The sequence below is a fragment of the Macrobrachium rosenbergii genome, chromosome 30 (genome assembly GCF_040412425.1).
Source record: "Macrobrachium rosenbergii isolate ZJJX-2024 chromosome 30, ASM4041242v1, whole genome shotgun sequence".
Lineage (NCBI taxonomy): Eukaryota > Metazoa > Arthropoda > Malacostraca > Decapoda > Palaemonidae > Macrobrachium > Macrobrachium rosenbergii.
The window spans coordinates 19,685,721-19,702,080 of record NC_089770.1 but is presented as its reverse complement, the minus strand read 5'-3'; the positions used below and the strand labels follow the sequence as shown (position 1 = coordinate 19,702,080).

General features: G+C 38.1%; 1 protein-coding gene across 6 annotated transcripts in view; it reads left to right on the top strand.

Moving 5' to 3' along the window:
* Pi3K68D (phosphatidylinositol-4-phosphate 3-kinase catalytic subunit Pi3K68D) overlaps positions 1-16,360 on the top strand; it is a 91,309-nt gene that overhangs the window by 1,508 nt on the left and 73,441 nt on the right. Inside the window, exons 1-3 of one of the 6 annotated variants that reach the window (XM_067131953.1) lie at positions 3,334-3,755; positions 9,830-10,050; positions 10,815-12,127. In XM_067131953.1, coding sequence (XP_066988054.1) covers positions 9,867-10,050; positions 10,815-12,127 — 1,497 coding nt within the window. In that variant the 5' untranslated portion in view covers positions 3,334-3,755; positions 9,830-9,866. The other 5 variants (XM_067131958.1, XM_067131954.1, XM_067131956.1 and 2 more) reach the window with 5 other exon arrangements.

Sequence of the window (16,360 nt, the reverse complement as noted above, 5' to 3'; positions counted from 1 at the left end):
TCTAAATATGACGAAACTGTTGTGTGAAGTGCTGAATTCGAGGAGGAGGAGGGGGAGAAGGAGACGAAGGGGTAGCAGGAAGGGGGTAACGGACAGGAAGGACGAGGAAGGAAAATAAATGGGTTTGCCTTGAAGCGCCAGCTCCTTCCCTCGCCTTGAATTTGCCCGACTTGCAACTCAACTGTTGTTTGTGCGTTGGTATCGTCGTTTGTTCTCTTTCTTTGTTTTTTCCCGCTCTTTTTTCTCAATTTCATCCGCCTTTTATTGTAACTGTACATTTTTGGTACTTTTTAGCATAATTTTTTTATATGTGGATTTCCCTACAAGCTCAAGGTGTTTTCTTGGTTCTTGGAATTTTCTAAAAATAAATAAATAAATAAATAAATCAGCCTTGTGCTGGATCGAGCTCTTGTCCCTAAAGCAGCCCAACACTTGGAGGTAATTGTAACTACAGTCCTTTTATATTACTCCAGTATGATTGTATGTACAGTGTGAATAATAATTATTACAGTATTAATAATAGATATAGGACTAATCGTTTACAAGTACATTTAAGTCTTTTTTTAAATAAAGAACAGTAACCAGATTCATAGAGGTCGTCAACATTTTACCAATGAACTTATTCCAAATGCAGTTCGAATTAAGAGGATCTTGTGTGAAAAATCTCACGTTTCGAGTTGAGACACACATAGACCTTTCATTTCCAAGCCTGGACAACTGCTGGTAAGACCTCGTCATCTAGTTATCCATTTACTTTGCTCAAACAAAAGTGACAATTCTTTCAGCTTCTAATATTTCAGGATCCCTGTAGAAGGACTAGGGATGACGCAGTCAGTCATGATTAGAATTCGAGAAATCTTTACCAAGTGTTGAATGACGGGTAAGATGAGGAAACGAACTTACTGATGACAAAGTTCACACAAACTTCAAGTAAAATCGTTGAGAAATGGCTGTTGTCATGCATTCTAGGATTTGTCAATGGCTTGTGATGTCTACAGTGAGGAAGATGATGTGGCTCATTTACGATGCATGAGAGGAAAGAAGATTGTTATTCAAGAAACTTGCTGCAAGTGGGACTGATTACTTTATTCTAAAACGTGATACTAATGATATTCGAAGGCTTGTTCGTGATAACTGTGACAGTTAGGTTGCGATGGGGTATGTGTGACATTCGTGGCCAGCCCTAGGAGAGCTATTAATCAGCTCAGTGGTCTGGTTAAACTAAGATATACCTAACTTTGGCAAATACCCAGGCACTGATCCGCCTTATTGTCAGAGGTATAGTCATGTTGTGAAGAAATGCAGAGCTCAAAAATGACATTTATGGAAATATTGTCAAGCGTATGAACTGTATGAAACGAAAAATACTAGATACTGAGCAAGCTCTTGGTTGGGTGAGTCGGTAGAGCTGTGGATAGCACTCGCTGGGCCGGAGTTCGATTCCCCGGCCGGCGATGAAGAGTTAGAGGAATTTATTTCTGGTGATAGAAATTCATTTCTCGCTATAATGTGGTTCGGATTCCACAATAAGCTGTAGGTTCCGTTGCTAAGTAACCAATTGGTTCTTAGCCACGTAAAATAAGTCTAATCCTTCGGGCCAGCCCTAGGAGAGCTGTTAATCAGCTCAGTGGTCTGGTGAAAACCAAGGTATACTTAACTTTAGATACTGAGCTACAGAAATTCGAGAAGTTGGAAAACTTTTGGAGCGAGACCAGAAAGAGTAATTACAAATACTAATTATGAATGTAAACGCTAATAAGGTATGCTGAATGACAGTAGTGAATATTTTTGAATGATTTGTTGTTACTTGCAGGTTTCTTGTCTGTTTGGAATTGCTTTCAGTTTCTCGAGTTGATATTGCGTTGTAAGTTACTTGTCTGTAGAGTTGCAGCTTCCTCAGTTGAACAATTTGAGAAGATGTGAAGAAGAGTAGAAACGTCACTAAGATGAAGGTGAAGATGTTTTGGTTCCATAAAGAGTTAAAATTGATTTCAACAACAACAATAACAATAATAATAGTAATAATAATCATAATAATAACAGAGTTTATTATTGATATTTGACCTGATTTCTGAGGGCTTCAGAAGAGTTAGAAGACTCAGACCTACTTCGATGAGTACTGTGAGACGGGAGGCTGGAGATGAGTGGAGACCTGTGGAAGTGAAAGTGCAGGAAAGATGTGTGACGGGATTTCGCAAAGGCCCTTTGGATCACATTGCATCGGAGGCAATGGTGATGATGATGATGGTGATGATGATAAAGATCTGTTCTTTATGACGCGAGTTTATGGACCCTGCTTAGGTTTAGGTCAGTCTTCATCCTCCTTCCACTGGTCCGTGTTTGTGTTTCTAGGCCTATTTTTCTTTTAGGCGAGGGAAAGATAAGTTTGTGGCTTTTTCCTCAATAATAATAATAATAATAATAATAATAATAATAATAATAATAATAATAATAATAATAATAATAATAATAATAATAATTTGAAATTATCTTGCTGTACATCTCTTAATAGAATAATTTTTTTGTGGTTAAACATTTTCTTCTTAGCGCCAGAGGGTGTCGACCCTCAGATTCTAAGCAGTTCTTTTTGGGATGAGGTTGCTAGCCTTATTCACCCTGATTGCGATCCATCACAGTGGACTAACCACTAGGTTACAGGCCAGTGCTTAGTCAATAAATCACTCCAATGCCTCTCTCATATATGCGACTGAATTCTGGTCCATTGCTGTAAGGCGATATCGTTATAAATTTTATTATCATCGTTATTATTTTCATCTAGAATGAGCGCAAAATTGTATGGAACGCTGAGGAATTGCAACTAAATAAACGTTTAGTTGTATTTAGTATGTGTTAAAAATTGTGTATGAACGCGAAGCCTTATGCTATTATGAACCTTCTACTTATCGGCGTAATGGCGACAATCCTGCGTCGGAAATAAGTCTACACTTGGTTTACACTTGAGAGGAGCTGATGTTGCTGACAGAGAATACGATTGGTAAATTAAATAACTGACAAAAGAGCACGTAAGTGCATGAGTTAAAAATATAATGAACTAAATAAACAGACGTACAAACAGGAGAGAAAACCAAGAAAAATACATTTCAAAAGCATAAAGATAATAACATCACTATTTTCTCTCTTTCATTTGTGCTCATCACACGCACACATACACATATACGTGCATATATATATATATATATATATATATATATATATATATATATATATATATATATATATATATATATATATATATATATACAGAAGAGAGAGGAGAGAGAGAGAGAGAATGTGCACTGCAGTAGTTTTTACGAAGTCGGTGTACATCTGAACAGTTTGCAGACTCGCAGATCGTGAGTGATTGATGTCTGTACTAACTTACAAAAGTTTCATAAAAAATATGACGAAAACGATTATGTTATCCGGGATTCGTGGTCGTCAGCACACTGTCAGCCAGTTGCCAATCTTACATCATTCCTGGTGTTATTATTTTCCCGAAGTTTGCCCCTCTCTCAATAGATGGCGCTGATATCAAGGAGAGTGAAAACACCAGGTTGAAAGTTTAATTTGTTATTATATAGCGGGAAGTGGCGATAAAGTACCGCCTTTCCGTCTTCCTTGAATGTGGTAATGTTGACAGTTGACTAACAATAACAAAATAAACCAGCCACAAAGTGAAACTCGTGAAATAGAGCACGGCCGTCGAGAGCTCTTTTAGAATCTACCGAAAAACAAACAACAGTTCACTGAAAGAGGTGTGTGTGTGTGTGAGACGTGTGTTTTGTCCGTCGTGACTTTAATTCAGTGAGGATGTCTTGACTTTCACGCTGAGTGAAATGGTAGGTAGCTTCTTCGTCCGAAGGCGCGCCGCACCCTAAGCTAGGCCTGGTCACTCTCAGCAGTCTAGGATTGGCCGTAGTGTTTCCCGTTTTCCTTATTGTGCTTGCAGGCCTACAGTATCCCCGTATGGCTCTGGTCGTTCGTCTTTCGTGACTTAAATGGTATCTAGTTTACTATTAGAGCTCTAGTAAGGTCTGCCTAAGCCTCCTTCTATAGATAGGTTAGGATGGACCCGGGACACCTAAGCTTAATATGACACAGTGTGTGTTTAAAATTTTCCTCAAAGATGGGTGGTTGAATTCTAGAATACTTATGTAAGGGTATTCTGGTCAACTGTAAGTTAATGTTGCACTAGGCTAGTTTAGCCCCCGTTCTGACTGGTAGGCTACGCGGTATTATTTTATAAGTTGCCAAAACATGTTATGAAATTGTAACCTACATTTTTGAAAAGCGCTCTTCAGTCTCGTTATTTTGAACCCCATAAACACTATGCGCAAATGATAAAAAATTAATCAAATTACGACTTAGCCCCATAAGATAAGACAATACTGCCCCTCCCTCCATAACTAGCCTAATACGGGAAAATTTTAACCAGTAAAAGCCCCTGGGTTACGTTAGGCTGTTATTTTTAGGTTCTCGTAGTGCCCTATCATTTCCTAGCCACTTTTGCATGAAAAACCCTAAATGGTTTTCATGCATAAATGACTGGCTGGAGTCTATTTGGCAACTTATAAAATTTTACCGGCTACTCTAGTTGACTTTAGCCTTATTGTGGATTAGTGACTAGCCAAGCCATTTTAAACCTGTGTGCGTCAGCTAGCCTAATGTGTGAACGGTGAGTGGTATCCGTGTTGCTGAAATTCGTTTGTCTGTCAGTTAGGCTACATTCATTGGTTTTACATTCCAGTAACTTGGTCAGTTTTCATCTATTGAAAACTAGTATAATCCTACAGAAGTTATAGATTATTAGTTGCTTAAAATATTTTTACCTAACTATAGAAAAGGGTGTATATAATTTAGTACATGTGAAATTATGCTGGAGGAATTCACCAAGATAATTTGAGAAATTTACACCAATAGTTTATATTTCTTCATTCATACCCTAGGGTCTGGTACTAAACAAGGCTCCCAGAGCAGCTTTTGTGTAGAATTACCAAACTAGTATTGCGGTTCATATTTTGTCACCACTTAAGCTATTTATATGTATTAGTTTGTAGTGCAAAAAATTACTTCAATTGGTAACATGAGCAACAAAAAGATAAAATTGCATGTTTTCTTCCTTCTTGAAAGCATGCCTCTCTTCCCCCTCAAACCTTTTGCCTGTCAGACAAATGAAATAGCCTAGAAGGATGTATAATTGTGTGTTGGGTCTCAGCTAATGAGTGTATAGGTATGTCATAGAAGGGAAATGCTTTACCAATTAAAGAAGAATATTATATATATTTCCAGGCATTTTTTAGCAGATCAGTTGAGTGGCTCAGTGTTTAAAATGGGAATGCCCCAGAAAGGGTTGAGTGAAGGATGTTGGTTAAGTATGTCTGAAAGGGTGCCAGAGTAATTGTCCCCATGTGCATCTCAGTAGGGCAGGCAAAAGTGTCGGTTTCAGGCTGCCATGAAATATTTAGGATACCCAAAACTATAGAAGTGTTTCACAGATAAATAAGTATATACAATGTAGATAGTTATTTTTGGAAAAGAAAATGTATAGAATGTATCGAAAGTTCTCGCCAAAACAATCAAATGGTCAGAGTGTTAGTGCTGATGATTGCTGTACGTTGTTACATGGACTCAGAAGGAAAGATAAAAATAAATGGTTTAATTACTGGTTAATGTAAGGTGTTATAAATTTTCCTGTTTATCTATTCAGTGTCTTTGGTTAACTCTAGTGCACCTGCAAAACTTGTATATAGTTGAAAAAGTTGAGAATGCCCTTTTGTTTGTTATTCCTCCCCCCATCATAACTTTGTTTGACTTTTTTTTTTTTTAGCCTACTTCACAGCTTTGTAGATTTTATGACTATTCAGAACTGTGATTTTTTTTTTTTTCCATGGTTTGGGCATTTGTATTAGAATGAATTTAGTATGGGAAGTGGTTGAGTAATGGTCATTTTAGTATCCTTTTCACAAAAATTATAGGAGCAAATAAGTAGTGATGTTGGTTCATGGGGAAGTAAAGACCATTGCCTTTTTTTGTTGGAGTGTTCCTCAGCCCACGCTGGAATCATTTGTTCTAACTTTGTAATAAATTGGCTAGCTGGTGGTTAAGTGGAGTGAGTGAAGTGGAGAATACCATCACCCACCTGCTGTCACCAACCACTTTTTCTGCAGTTGTTGTTGAGTTAAAACAACTTGCTGTGTAACTGCTGACTGCAAAGTTGGAACTTTTGTTTTGAGTGTTTTGTTTATTTTATCGTGGAAAATAGTATACATAACAAAGATGTAAAGGGCGTGAGGAGTGTATGTGGCAATTCATGCCCTCTGTGTAGGTGGATCCCCACTTTTAATGTACCTTTGTAGGGGTAGGATCTGCAGCTGTTTGAAAGGTTGCATCAGAGGAGGAAGGTGAGTAGTGATAGCCTACAACTTTGTCCTCCCTGCCACTGCTCCATCCATGTGTACAGTACGCTGTTCTCTCAGCCGAGAGGAATTGTGCTTGGGAAGGTGAGTGATCGATGTGTCTACCCATATGTCGACTGCTTACTATATGTTGTTGTTGAACCCATGAAGAGCTATTGATCCTCATGTTCCTAGTGGTCATCCGTCCCTGGGAGATGTCTCCCACTGTCGACCACAGCTACTGCACATGCATTGAAGAATAAGACACAAGCTAGGGGCAAGGAGAAGCACAAGAAGCAACAAGACACTTGCCTAAACCAGTTCAGCTGCTCTGGGTGACTACGAGAGACTAGCCAGAAGTTCTGGCAAGAGTTAATTGTGCTTTTGTTTCATTTCTCAAGTTGGAGTCTTGATGAGAGTCTTCTGTGCTTTTTGTGAGCTGTAGATGCTACTTAAATAGGACCTGATCTCATAGGCTAGTACTGGGAAACACCAGCAAACACTGGAAGTTGGTGTCAAGGAGCACCCTTTTCTTTGCGGCTTTGTGAGGATGTAAGACGAGCTTACGATACTTCCACTAGGAGACAAACTTACAGTTTGGATGAACACTCGCAAAGTAAGGGGGAATGGAACTTTCCCTGGCATTTTGTAGTAACTTTTTAGTGACATCGATATTTTACTTCTTTTACCTGAAGGACATCACCCACAGGTTCCCAAACTCCTCCTTTCTGGGATCTACGGTGATTGTTCAACTGTTTGTGTAGTCACCCAGCTCTTTCTGGATGAGGTACTTGGAGGGCAAAGCTCTGTGATTGAATGGGAGGGTGACCGACTTCTTTCCAGTCTCCCTTTTTTTCCCCTGTGTGCTAGCAACTTGGCCCGAGTAAATGCTGGACTGTGTGTGCATGCAAGTGGCTGCTCATTCGAGCATCTGGTCCTAGAGCTTTGGCAGCTAAGATGTGACATCCTCCACTCTCCAATTTAACAAGGGGGCCTGGTTGTAGAGCTGCTGGTATATACTGAACCAGTCAGTTACGGCAATGTATAGCTGTCCTCTGATTTATGTAACCCTTACATAGGTCACCCTTGGTTCTCTGAGGTTTTCCTGAATGTGAGCATGAATCCAGACTTAGGCTTAGGTTCCTGTTGATTTTCATCCTTATAACAGACCAAATAGAAGGTTAAAGGCAACAGTGCTCCCCTGCTCACAATGTGACTGAGAGCATAACATTTTGGGATGGTTATAGCTTCTAGTCAGATGAAAGCAAAATGACCTTCCACGTAAGGAGTAAGTTTCCTACATGAAAGGTGATGGTTTGTACATCCATTGAAACAAATTTTAAAGTAATTTGTGTTTTTCTTAGGTATACAAACCAGAGCCTTCACATCACCCTCCACAACTCTTCCTCTGTCTGATGCCAAAGTAAAAAGAGCTTGGTGGTGGTAGATGAGTGAGGGTATTCCCCCACTCTTCCCCTTTAACCTCCTGTTAACTACCTCATTACCAAGTTTTAATGAGTGATTCCATCTCGCTCTGAGGAATACTTCAATACTCCTACATAATAGGCTCAAACCAGAGCCTTTTATGTAGGAATATACTTAGGAAAAATACAAAATACTGTGAAAACTGGTAACATACTGTACAGGATGTATGCATGAAAAATAGTAGATGAGAAATGGGAGGGAGATAGTAACAGTGAAATGATTTAACTTAAAAGGAATTTAGAATAACGGAGACAGAATTCTGAAGGTTAAAGACTGCCAGAATACGCAGGCTGGGGATTATTGATCTGCATGGAGAAAGTTTTTGTACACAAATTATGCTGCATTTCGTGATGAACCAAGATTTTGTCTAGTTGTAGTCATGCATGTTTAGGGAAATGCCTACAGTATTCAGAATTGGGCCCATGTTTTGTTGCAGGTACTTATCTCTGTTTTGTTTTAAATATTGTAAATACTGTAATGAGTTAATAATAGATTTAAAGCATGTGTTGAAGGTAAATATTGAGAGTCCTAGCTTCCTTTTAGTATTCTTAGTGTGATGATGATTTAATCCATCCGGTATTGGGTCGTTAACATATTTTTTGTTGTTTGCATTCCGGTTTTTCCATGCCAGGGTCTAATCTAATAGTTGTAGTATTACAAATTATACTGGACACTTCCTCACATCTTGTATTTTCAGTAAGTTTGAAATTTTCTTACATTAGTGAAAATGAAATGCATTAGCACTTTAGTGTAGAGTAGGGCCAGGCAATTGTAGCTTTATGCTTTTGTAGTGAAGCAGAGATTACGCTTGCTCTGTCAGTTCATACACTATATTGGTGTCCTCACTTTTTCTGTTTGAATTCTTTGTTGCACTTAGCTAATTCTGTATAGTTTACGCTTGGTATTCAGTGTTGTGGTATTCATAGGGGAAATTTTTTTCCCTAGCTGCAGTAGCATAATGAGTTCAGGTAACTTCAAAAGCAGTGTTGAAGCACTGAAACAGTGGCATACTAACCAGCAACCACAGATCTGTCGTTTTGCTAATTATATTATATCCTGTTTGTCTGCTAGACTAAAATATATTGAGGAATTCTGTTTTCATCATTTTAACAATTTTTGGTAAGCAAAGGTTATAATATTCTTAAGATGAAAAGCATTTGATATTTAGCATATTGATTATTACAGTATAGTACAGTACTGTAATTTGTTCTGTTAAGAAGTTTAATTTTGTTGTGTGTCAAGAAACTGCAAAGCTGAGGGAAATTTTAATTTGCAATGATACAGTAAACCCCCTGTATTTGCGTTCTCATGGTCTGCGGACTCACGCATTCGCGGGTTTCTCTGTGGAACATATCTAGCCATCATTCGCGGAAAATTCGCCCATTCGCGGTTTTTTTCACTGATAAATATTCACTAATTACTGTATTTTCATATATTTTTCGTGAATAAATGCACTTTTTATGATAAAACTATTAAAATACTCAGGTATAAGCATTTTTACAGGGTTTTTCTTGGTTTAAGCTATCAAAATGGGCAGTTCTAAGTGTTTTTAGATGGGTTTTAAGCATTCGCGGATTTGACCTATTCGCGGGGGGGTGTGGGTTGCATCCCCCGCGAATATGGGGGGTTCACTGTATATGTTCATTTGGTTGTGCATGATTAACAGGTCAGCTATGCTTAATTTCTAGTGATATACAGTAATCAGGATGGTATAAGTATTTTGGTTTTATGATGACTAGTGAAACTGCAGGTTAAGGTAGATGAGATCTCATTATGTTGTAGTTCTTGGAATGCATTTTCTTTGGTCTGAATGCTAGTTTCACCACTGCCTGTTATTATTTTTTCTTATTTTTCATTTTCTGCCTGTTAACTTTTGACAAATGGAATGGTCGCTGGGAGAGGGTAGCGTATACGTATGAAGACTCACTATTTCAGCTACCGTCTTTCAGATGATTTAACTAAGAAACTCAATATCCCTATGCTGCAATGGATGATGAACCACCTCCGTTGCCACCTAAGATGCGGTCAGCTGCTGGTGGCCGCTACACGCAACAGGACATCGCAAAAGCCTTGGAAGAAGAGAACAAAGAGTATGAGAGAATCAAGCGTGAAAAGTTGGTTCGCAGTCAGTCTCATCGAACTCAACCTGTGAAAGAAAGCACAAGTCAAGGTGACTGTAATCTAGCTAATGTTTGTATTGCATACTTTCATAACATGCAAGTTCTTACATAACACAGATGAGCTGTGAGTAATGACTTATGGAAATGTTCATGAAGTTGAAGTAAATGTGCATAGCAGAGACCGAAATTAGGACTACCCTAAAACTTATTAGTCAGGTGGGATTAGAGGTGTGTGTGTCACTGAGCTTTTGCTCTGGTTATTTTTGCTTGATCTTAATTTGGATCAGTTAATTGTGTATAGAAAATTTTTAGGTCTGATATTTTCTTTTAATTTTGATAGATTAACATTTTAGTTCTTAGGTACCTTTTGGAACTGTTTGAAATGTCAGTAAATACAGTTTAAAAAGAAATCAAAAGTTATACAGTACTGTACTTTGTATGATTGCATGAAAGTACAAAATTTCATATAGTGAAAATTATCAAAGAGGAAAATATCGTAGCTGTGAAGATGGATGATTTCCACAGTATGTAAAACATTCATAATGTTTGCACACAAGGATCAAGTCATTCATTTGGTATGAAGGGTGTCCTGACAACACACTTTTGGCTCAGCAGGACATATTATGAGTTAATTGTATTCCTTTGCTCGAAGTACCATGTAATTCTCAATTCAGTGGCTAAAGAACAACACTTTTTGTTCCTTTACCATTACAAGATAATTTCTTCATAGCATCGGACTTATAAATTACATATAAATAGCTTTTCGAGTACCAGTTATGGTATTTATGGTTAACTCCATTGTGATTATTTTCAGATGGTTTTAGAACACAGAGCCTAATTGAGAGGGGTTCATCACGACCGATAGAAACAAAACCAAGGCCTCGTCCAATTACGACTGCAGCATCGCAGCCTTCACCCAAACCTCGTAATTTAAACATTACTAAGACTGATTCAAATAATTTACAAGAACCAACTCTCTTGTCAAGGAAAGGATCAGATTCAGGCTTTAGTAATCTTGGTGCGGAGAGGAATGGTAGTAGAGACACCAGTAGTAGTAGTCAGCATGACTTGATATCATTTAATAGTCCAGAGAAACCAAAGAATGATATCTTGGAATTTCTGCACAATGTCAATGCCAGTCAAAGTGCACTGGTTCCTGCATCGCGACAATCCTACAATTCCATGCAATCAGCAGTGGGACCAACTTCTTCTTTATCTACATATCAAGGTGCATTGTCTCCGGTATTCACTGGAGTTCAGTGGCCAGTAACAAGTCAGAATGGAGTCAGTTATTCTAGCCTTAGTTCCCCCTCTCCCATAGTTTCTTACAGGCCATCTTTTAATCAAGCAATGCCCCTAATGAACTTTCCTGCATCCAGTCAGAGCCAGGTTGTTTCCACAGTTTCTCCGTCTTTGACTGGATCCTTGTCTGCACCTCCACTTCCTCAGAGATGTCCTGTGTTTGAGTTGCCTCACCTCAACTCCCAAGTCAGTCATTTGTCTCTGTCGCAAAATGCAAGCAGTCCTTCACTCTCTCTTGTCAGTTCAGGAGGGGGTGGAAGTGGAGCGGGTGCCTCCGAAATGTCTATTGTAAGTGCCTATAGTAGTAAGAAAGGAAAGTCTCCAGCCAGTGATGATCTCATCGATCTGGATGTGAGCATGTCGCGGGACGTGGTCGATGATAAAGCAACAAAATGTAGTGTCTTAGACGTTTTTGACCCTATCGTGTTGAAAGCCAAAGAGGAGGAGGAAGTCAAGAGGAGAAAGTCATTGAGACCTGGGGGTGGGGATGGTGGGGAGGGGAGTGAGAGAGGTGATACCACTGGTGTTCCAATTAGTAAAGATGCTCGTGAATTACTCCAGTTCAAATCTTCAAAGAAAAGGAATGATGATGAGATGAGTTATTATGAACAAGTGGACCCATTCGAATACATGCATCCTGGTGCAAGTAGTACAAGATCAGATCCTGTTTACGATATCTACGATGGCTTGGTCAGTCCTGGCGCAGTTGGTGCCGACACTTTTGACATCCCACCACCACTGCCTCCTAGGACAGCTAAAGAAGCTGAAATAGAACTTAGAAAGTCGAGTTTCAGTCCTGCATCAAAGCACAAGCAATATGACAAGGTAAGAGTGACAACAGCATGCAGTAGTTATTTCGTGCTTGCTTTTATTTTGCATGTACTGTGCCATTTAAGATGAAAAATTTTACCCTGTTAAGCATCACTTGTGGGAGATGTCACCACTCCTGTATCATCGCATTTCCATGCTCACAGAGCATTCATTTGGTCTGTGGTAGTTTTTTGCTTTTTTTGTGGTCTTTTTTTTACATTGATACTGTATTTTTTTTTTTTTCTTTTTACATTTATACTGTATTTTTTGTTTTTTACATTTATACTATATTTTTTTTTCTTTTTTACATTGATACTGTATTTTCTTTATAAATATATTAGGATATTAAATGATGTAGGATAAGAAAAGATGAAAGAATTTTGCATTTTTATATCCTAAAGGTTGCATGCATAAAACATACAAGGGAAAAAAATATTCTGTTGTATGCCGTTCCCTGAAATGTAGAGCCAGTAGAACAATGAATGGTTTCATTTCATTTACATTTGTAGCATACCATTTTAGTGCACGTGATATGGTTTCATTTCACTTACATTTGTAGCATACCATTTTATTGCATGTGATATTCTAGGCAAACTTTCTGTATATCCATCTAGAAATTGGTTGGCAAATCTATTCGTTCTGTTATAATGTGCTCCATGACTTATCAGAAAACTCCACAGGGCTTTCCTTATCCTGAACAATAAATTTCACACCTTTGGATGAACGAAAAGTAAAGGGACTCCTCTCTCTATCAGTTACTGCCCAGTCACTGGCAATGCAATGCTCAAATCTAAATTATGGTTTTCTTCAGAATCTGATAAATCTTCACTGTCATGTTAGAGGCTTCTGAGTTGCTGCTATGAATCTTGTAGTCATCTTCAGTCTCTCCATCAAGTACCGTCGACCCCAACCTATCTGCGGTTCTGGATTCGCGGATTCACTGACTCGCGGATTTCTCTATGGAACATATATACACAGTATTCACAGAAAATTTCCCTATTCGCGGTACAGTAATTTTCACTGAGAAATATTCACTAATTACTGTGTTTTCATATCATTTTCATGACTAAATGCACTGTGATAAAACTATTAAAATACTCAGGTATAAGCATTTTTAGAGGGTTTTGTTTGTGTTTGAACTATCAATATAGGCAGTTCTAAGCATTCGCTGATTTTAGCTATTCAAGGGGGGTTGTGGTATACATCCCCCGCGAATACCGGCTGTCGGTTGTAGTGATAATATCTCTTCAGGAAAAAGGTTTTTCTTTCACTTTGGAAGGCTTATTATGGGGGATAAATGAGATGAAAACAGAAAGAAATAATTTGTTCAACAATGAATGCCTGAAGCATAGCCGTAGTGGGAGACAAAAGGTAGATGTTCTCCGTCAGACTTTTCATTACAAGGAAGGTTGCCATTAACCCCTAAGTTAGCTCATAGTGTTGCCAAGTGGTGTTCCTACAATTTGTATAAGAGTAAGGCCTTGTAAGAGAGAAAATGTTACTCCATTGAAGTCAATGTGATATGAGATGTGGGCGACGGAGATATGCTGTTGGTGATGCTTGACAGTTTAAGAATCTTGTTTCTAGTGGTGCAACTTTAGTATATATGCCAAAAAGGCCAATATGTGGTGGTAGTGCATTTCCTTAGTCTCATGTCTTTTCCTGGGCTACTTTTTTAATCCTTTTTGAAGTTGAAAAATTTGGTTCTCATTGGAGTTAAATGCTTTTCATCTTATGTGGGGTTAAAAGATTACTCTTATTTGTAAAACCTTTGGTTCCTCCTTGTAAAATGTGCATACTGTATATGTTGTTTAAAAATACTTAAAATTTATATGTTTTAAAGAGTTTAAAACACGGCCTCTTCATTTGAACATTTATTATCTCTGCCAGCTTGGTGCTTCCCAAGTTGGGAAGAGTATTTCACCCATGTCTACTTTGGGGTATTTGGATGGGAATCTCAAGAATGGGTGCACAGGGCTTGCTGAAATATTTAAGTGGATGAAAGCTTTAATTTTGTGACCCTATCCAGAAAGTAAACTTTTTGTGGACAGTGAAGATGATTTATTTAGGAATTTGCAAACATCCCAATCTTGGAGAATGAATTCATGGAAGCTCTCACCATAAATTCAGTAAATTTTGACAACAGAATGCATATATGTGTGCTATTAGAGCAAGATTTATTGTATGAAACACGTTAATCAAAATTAACCTGATTGTTTAAAATTGATCTAATTGCACTAAGGGGCCGTTCAAAAATTACATAACGCTTTTGGAGGGGGAGGATGGTATGCTGAAGTGTTATGGGTGTGACAGGGTGGGGGGAAGGGGGTGCAGCCATAAGTAACATAACATTTTCAGATTTATGTTTAAAAAATATCACAAACTCAACTCTTGTTTGTATGTCAACATTTTGTACTACTGTATATGTATTACATGACAGAATAATACCACAAACTTAGCCCCTTTCTGAATAATACCACAAACTTAGCCCTTTTCTGACCTCCAACATTCTGTACTTTATGAATAAATATGACTTAGAAAAATATCACAAATTAAATTAATCCTCTTTTAAACATGGCATAAGAGAACACTTTCATTTCAAATTTATCTGATTCTTTAATATTATAACATAAAATTATTAAGAAAAACCTAATGGTAATAATTTCCAGGTATTAGGCTAGACATGAATATATTATTGCATTAAAGAAAGGGAAACGTGCTTATTTGGGGTGGTTACTGGCTGATGTTACATAATTTTTAGCGGGTCTGGACATGTCTTACGAGGTGTGACAAGGCAGGGAGGGGGGGTTAAAAATGACCAAAAAAAGTGTTATGTAATTTTTGAACAGCCCTAACTTGTAAGAGTTGGAAGAAGCATTGTTCCATCCGATGCATAAATCAATCCCACAGTGTAAGAGTTGGAAGAAGCATTGTTCCAATGCATTAATCCATCCCACAATCTGCCCTCTGTCTGGAACCTCCCTCATTCTTTTGTGTAGCTCCAATTGCATTGGGTGTTCATAGTACACCACAATTATTCAAGTTTTTCTCAGTTTTTTATTGGGTTTTCCTCTTGCAATTCTGCTGTGGTAAGTGTTATCCTGTGAATATCTGCCATTTCATAATGGGTGGTATGTCTTTTGGTATTGTTAGGTCTTTATAATTGATTTTGGTCAGTGTCATCCTGAGAGTAGGTGTTGTTTCATAGTGGGTGGTATTTCTTTTGGCATTGTAAAGTCTTTATAGTTGATTTTGGTCAGTGTCATCCTGAGAGTAGGCGTTGTTTCATAGTGGGTGGTATTTCTTTTGGCATTGTAAGGTCTTTATAGTTGGTTTTGGTCAGTGTCATCTTGAGAGTAGGTGTTGTTCATAGTGGGTGGTATTTTTTTGGCATTGTAAGGTCTTTATAGTTGATTTTGGTCAGTGTCATCTTGAGAGTAGGTGTTGTTTCATAGTGGGTGGTATTTCTTTTGGCATTGTAAGGTCTTTATAGTTGATTTTGGTCAGTGTCATCTTGAGAGTAGGTGTTGTTTCATAGTGGGTGGTATTTCTTTTTGCATTGTAAGGTCTTTATAGTTGGTTTTGGTCAGTGTCATCTTGAGAGTAGGTGTTGTTTCATAGTGGGTGGTATTTCTTTTGGCATTGTAAGGTCTTTATAGTTGGTTTTGGTCAGTGTCATCTTGAGAGTAGGTGTTGTTTCATAGTGGGTGGTATTTCTTTTGGCATTGTAAGGTCTTTATAGTTGGTTTTGGTCAGTGTCATCTTGAGAGTAGGTGTTGTTTCATAGTGGGTGGTATTTCTTTTTGCATTGTAAGGTCTTTATAGTTGACTTTGGTCAATGTCATCTTGAGAGTAGGTGTTGTTTCATAGTGGGTGGTATTTCTTTTGGCATTGTAAGGTCTTTATAGTTGATTTTGGTCAGTGTCATCTTGAGAGTAGGTGTTGTTTCATAGTGGGTGGTATTTCTTTTGGCATTGTAAGGTCTTTATAGTTGATTTTGGTCAATGTCATCCTGAGAGTAGGTGTTGTTTCATAGTGGGTGGTATTTCTTTTGGCATTGTAAGGTCTTTATAGTTGATTTTGGTCAGTGTCATCTTGAGAGTAGGTGTTGTTTCATAGTGGGTGGTATTTCTTTTGGCATTGTAAGGTCTTTATAGTTGATTTTGGTCAGTGTCATCTTGAGAGTAGGTGTTGTTTCATAGTGGGTGGTATTTCTTTTGGCATTGTAAGGTCTTTATAGTTGATTTT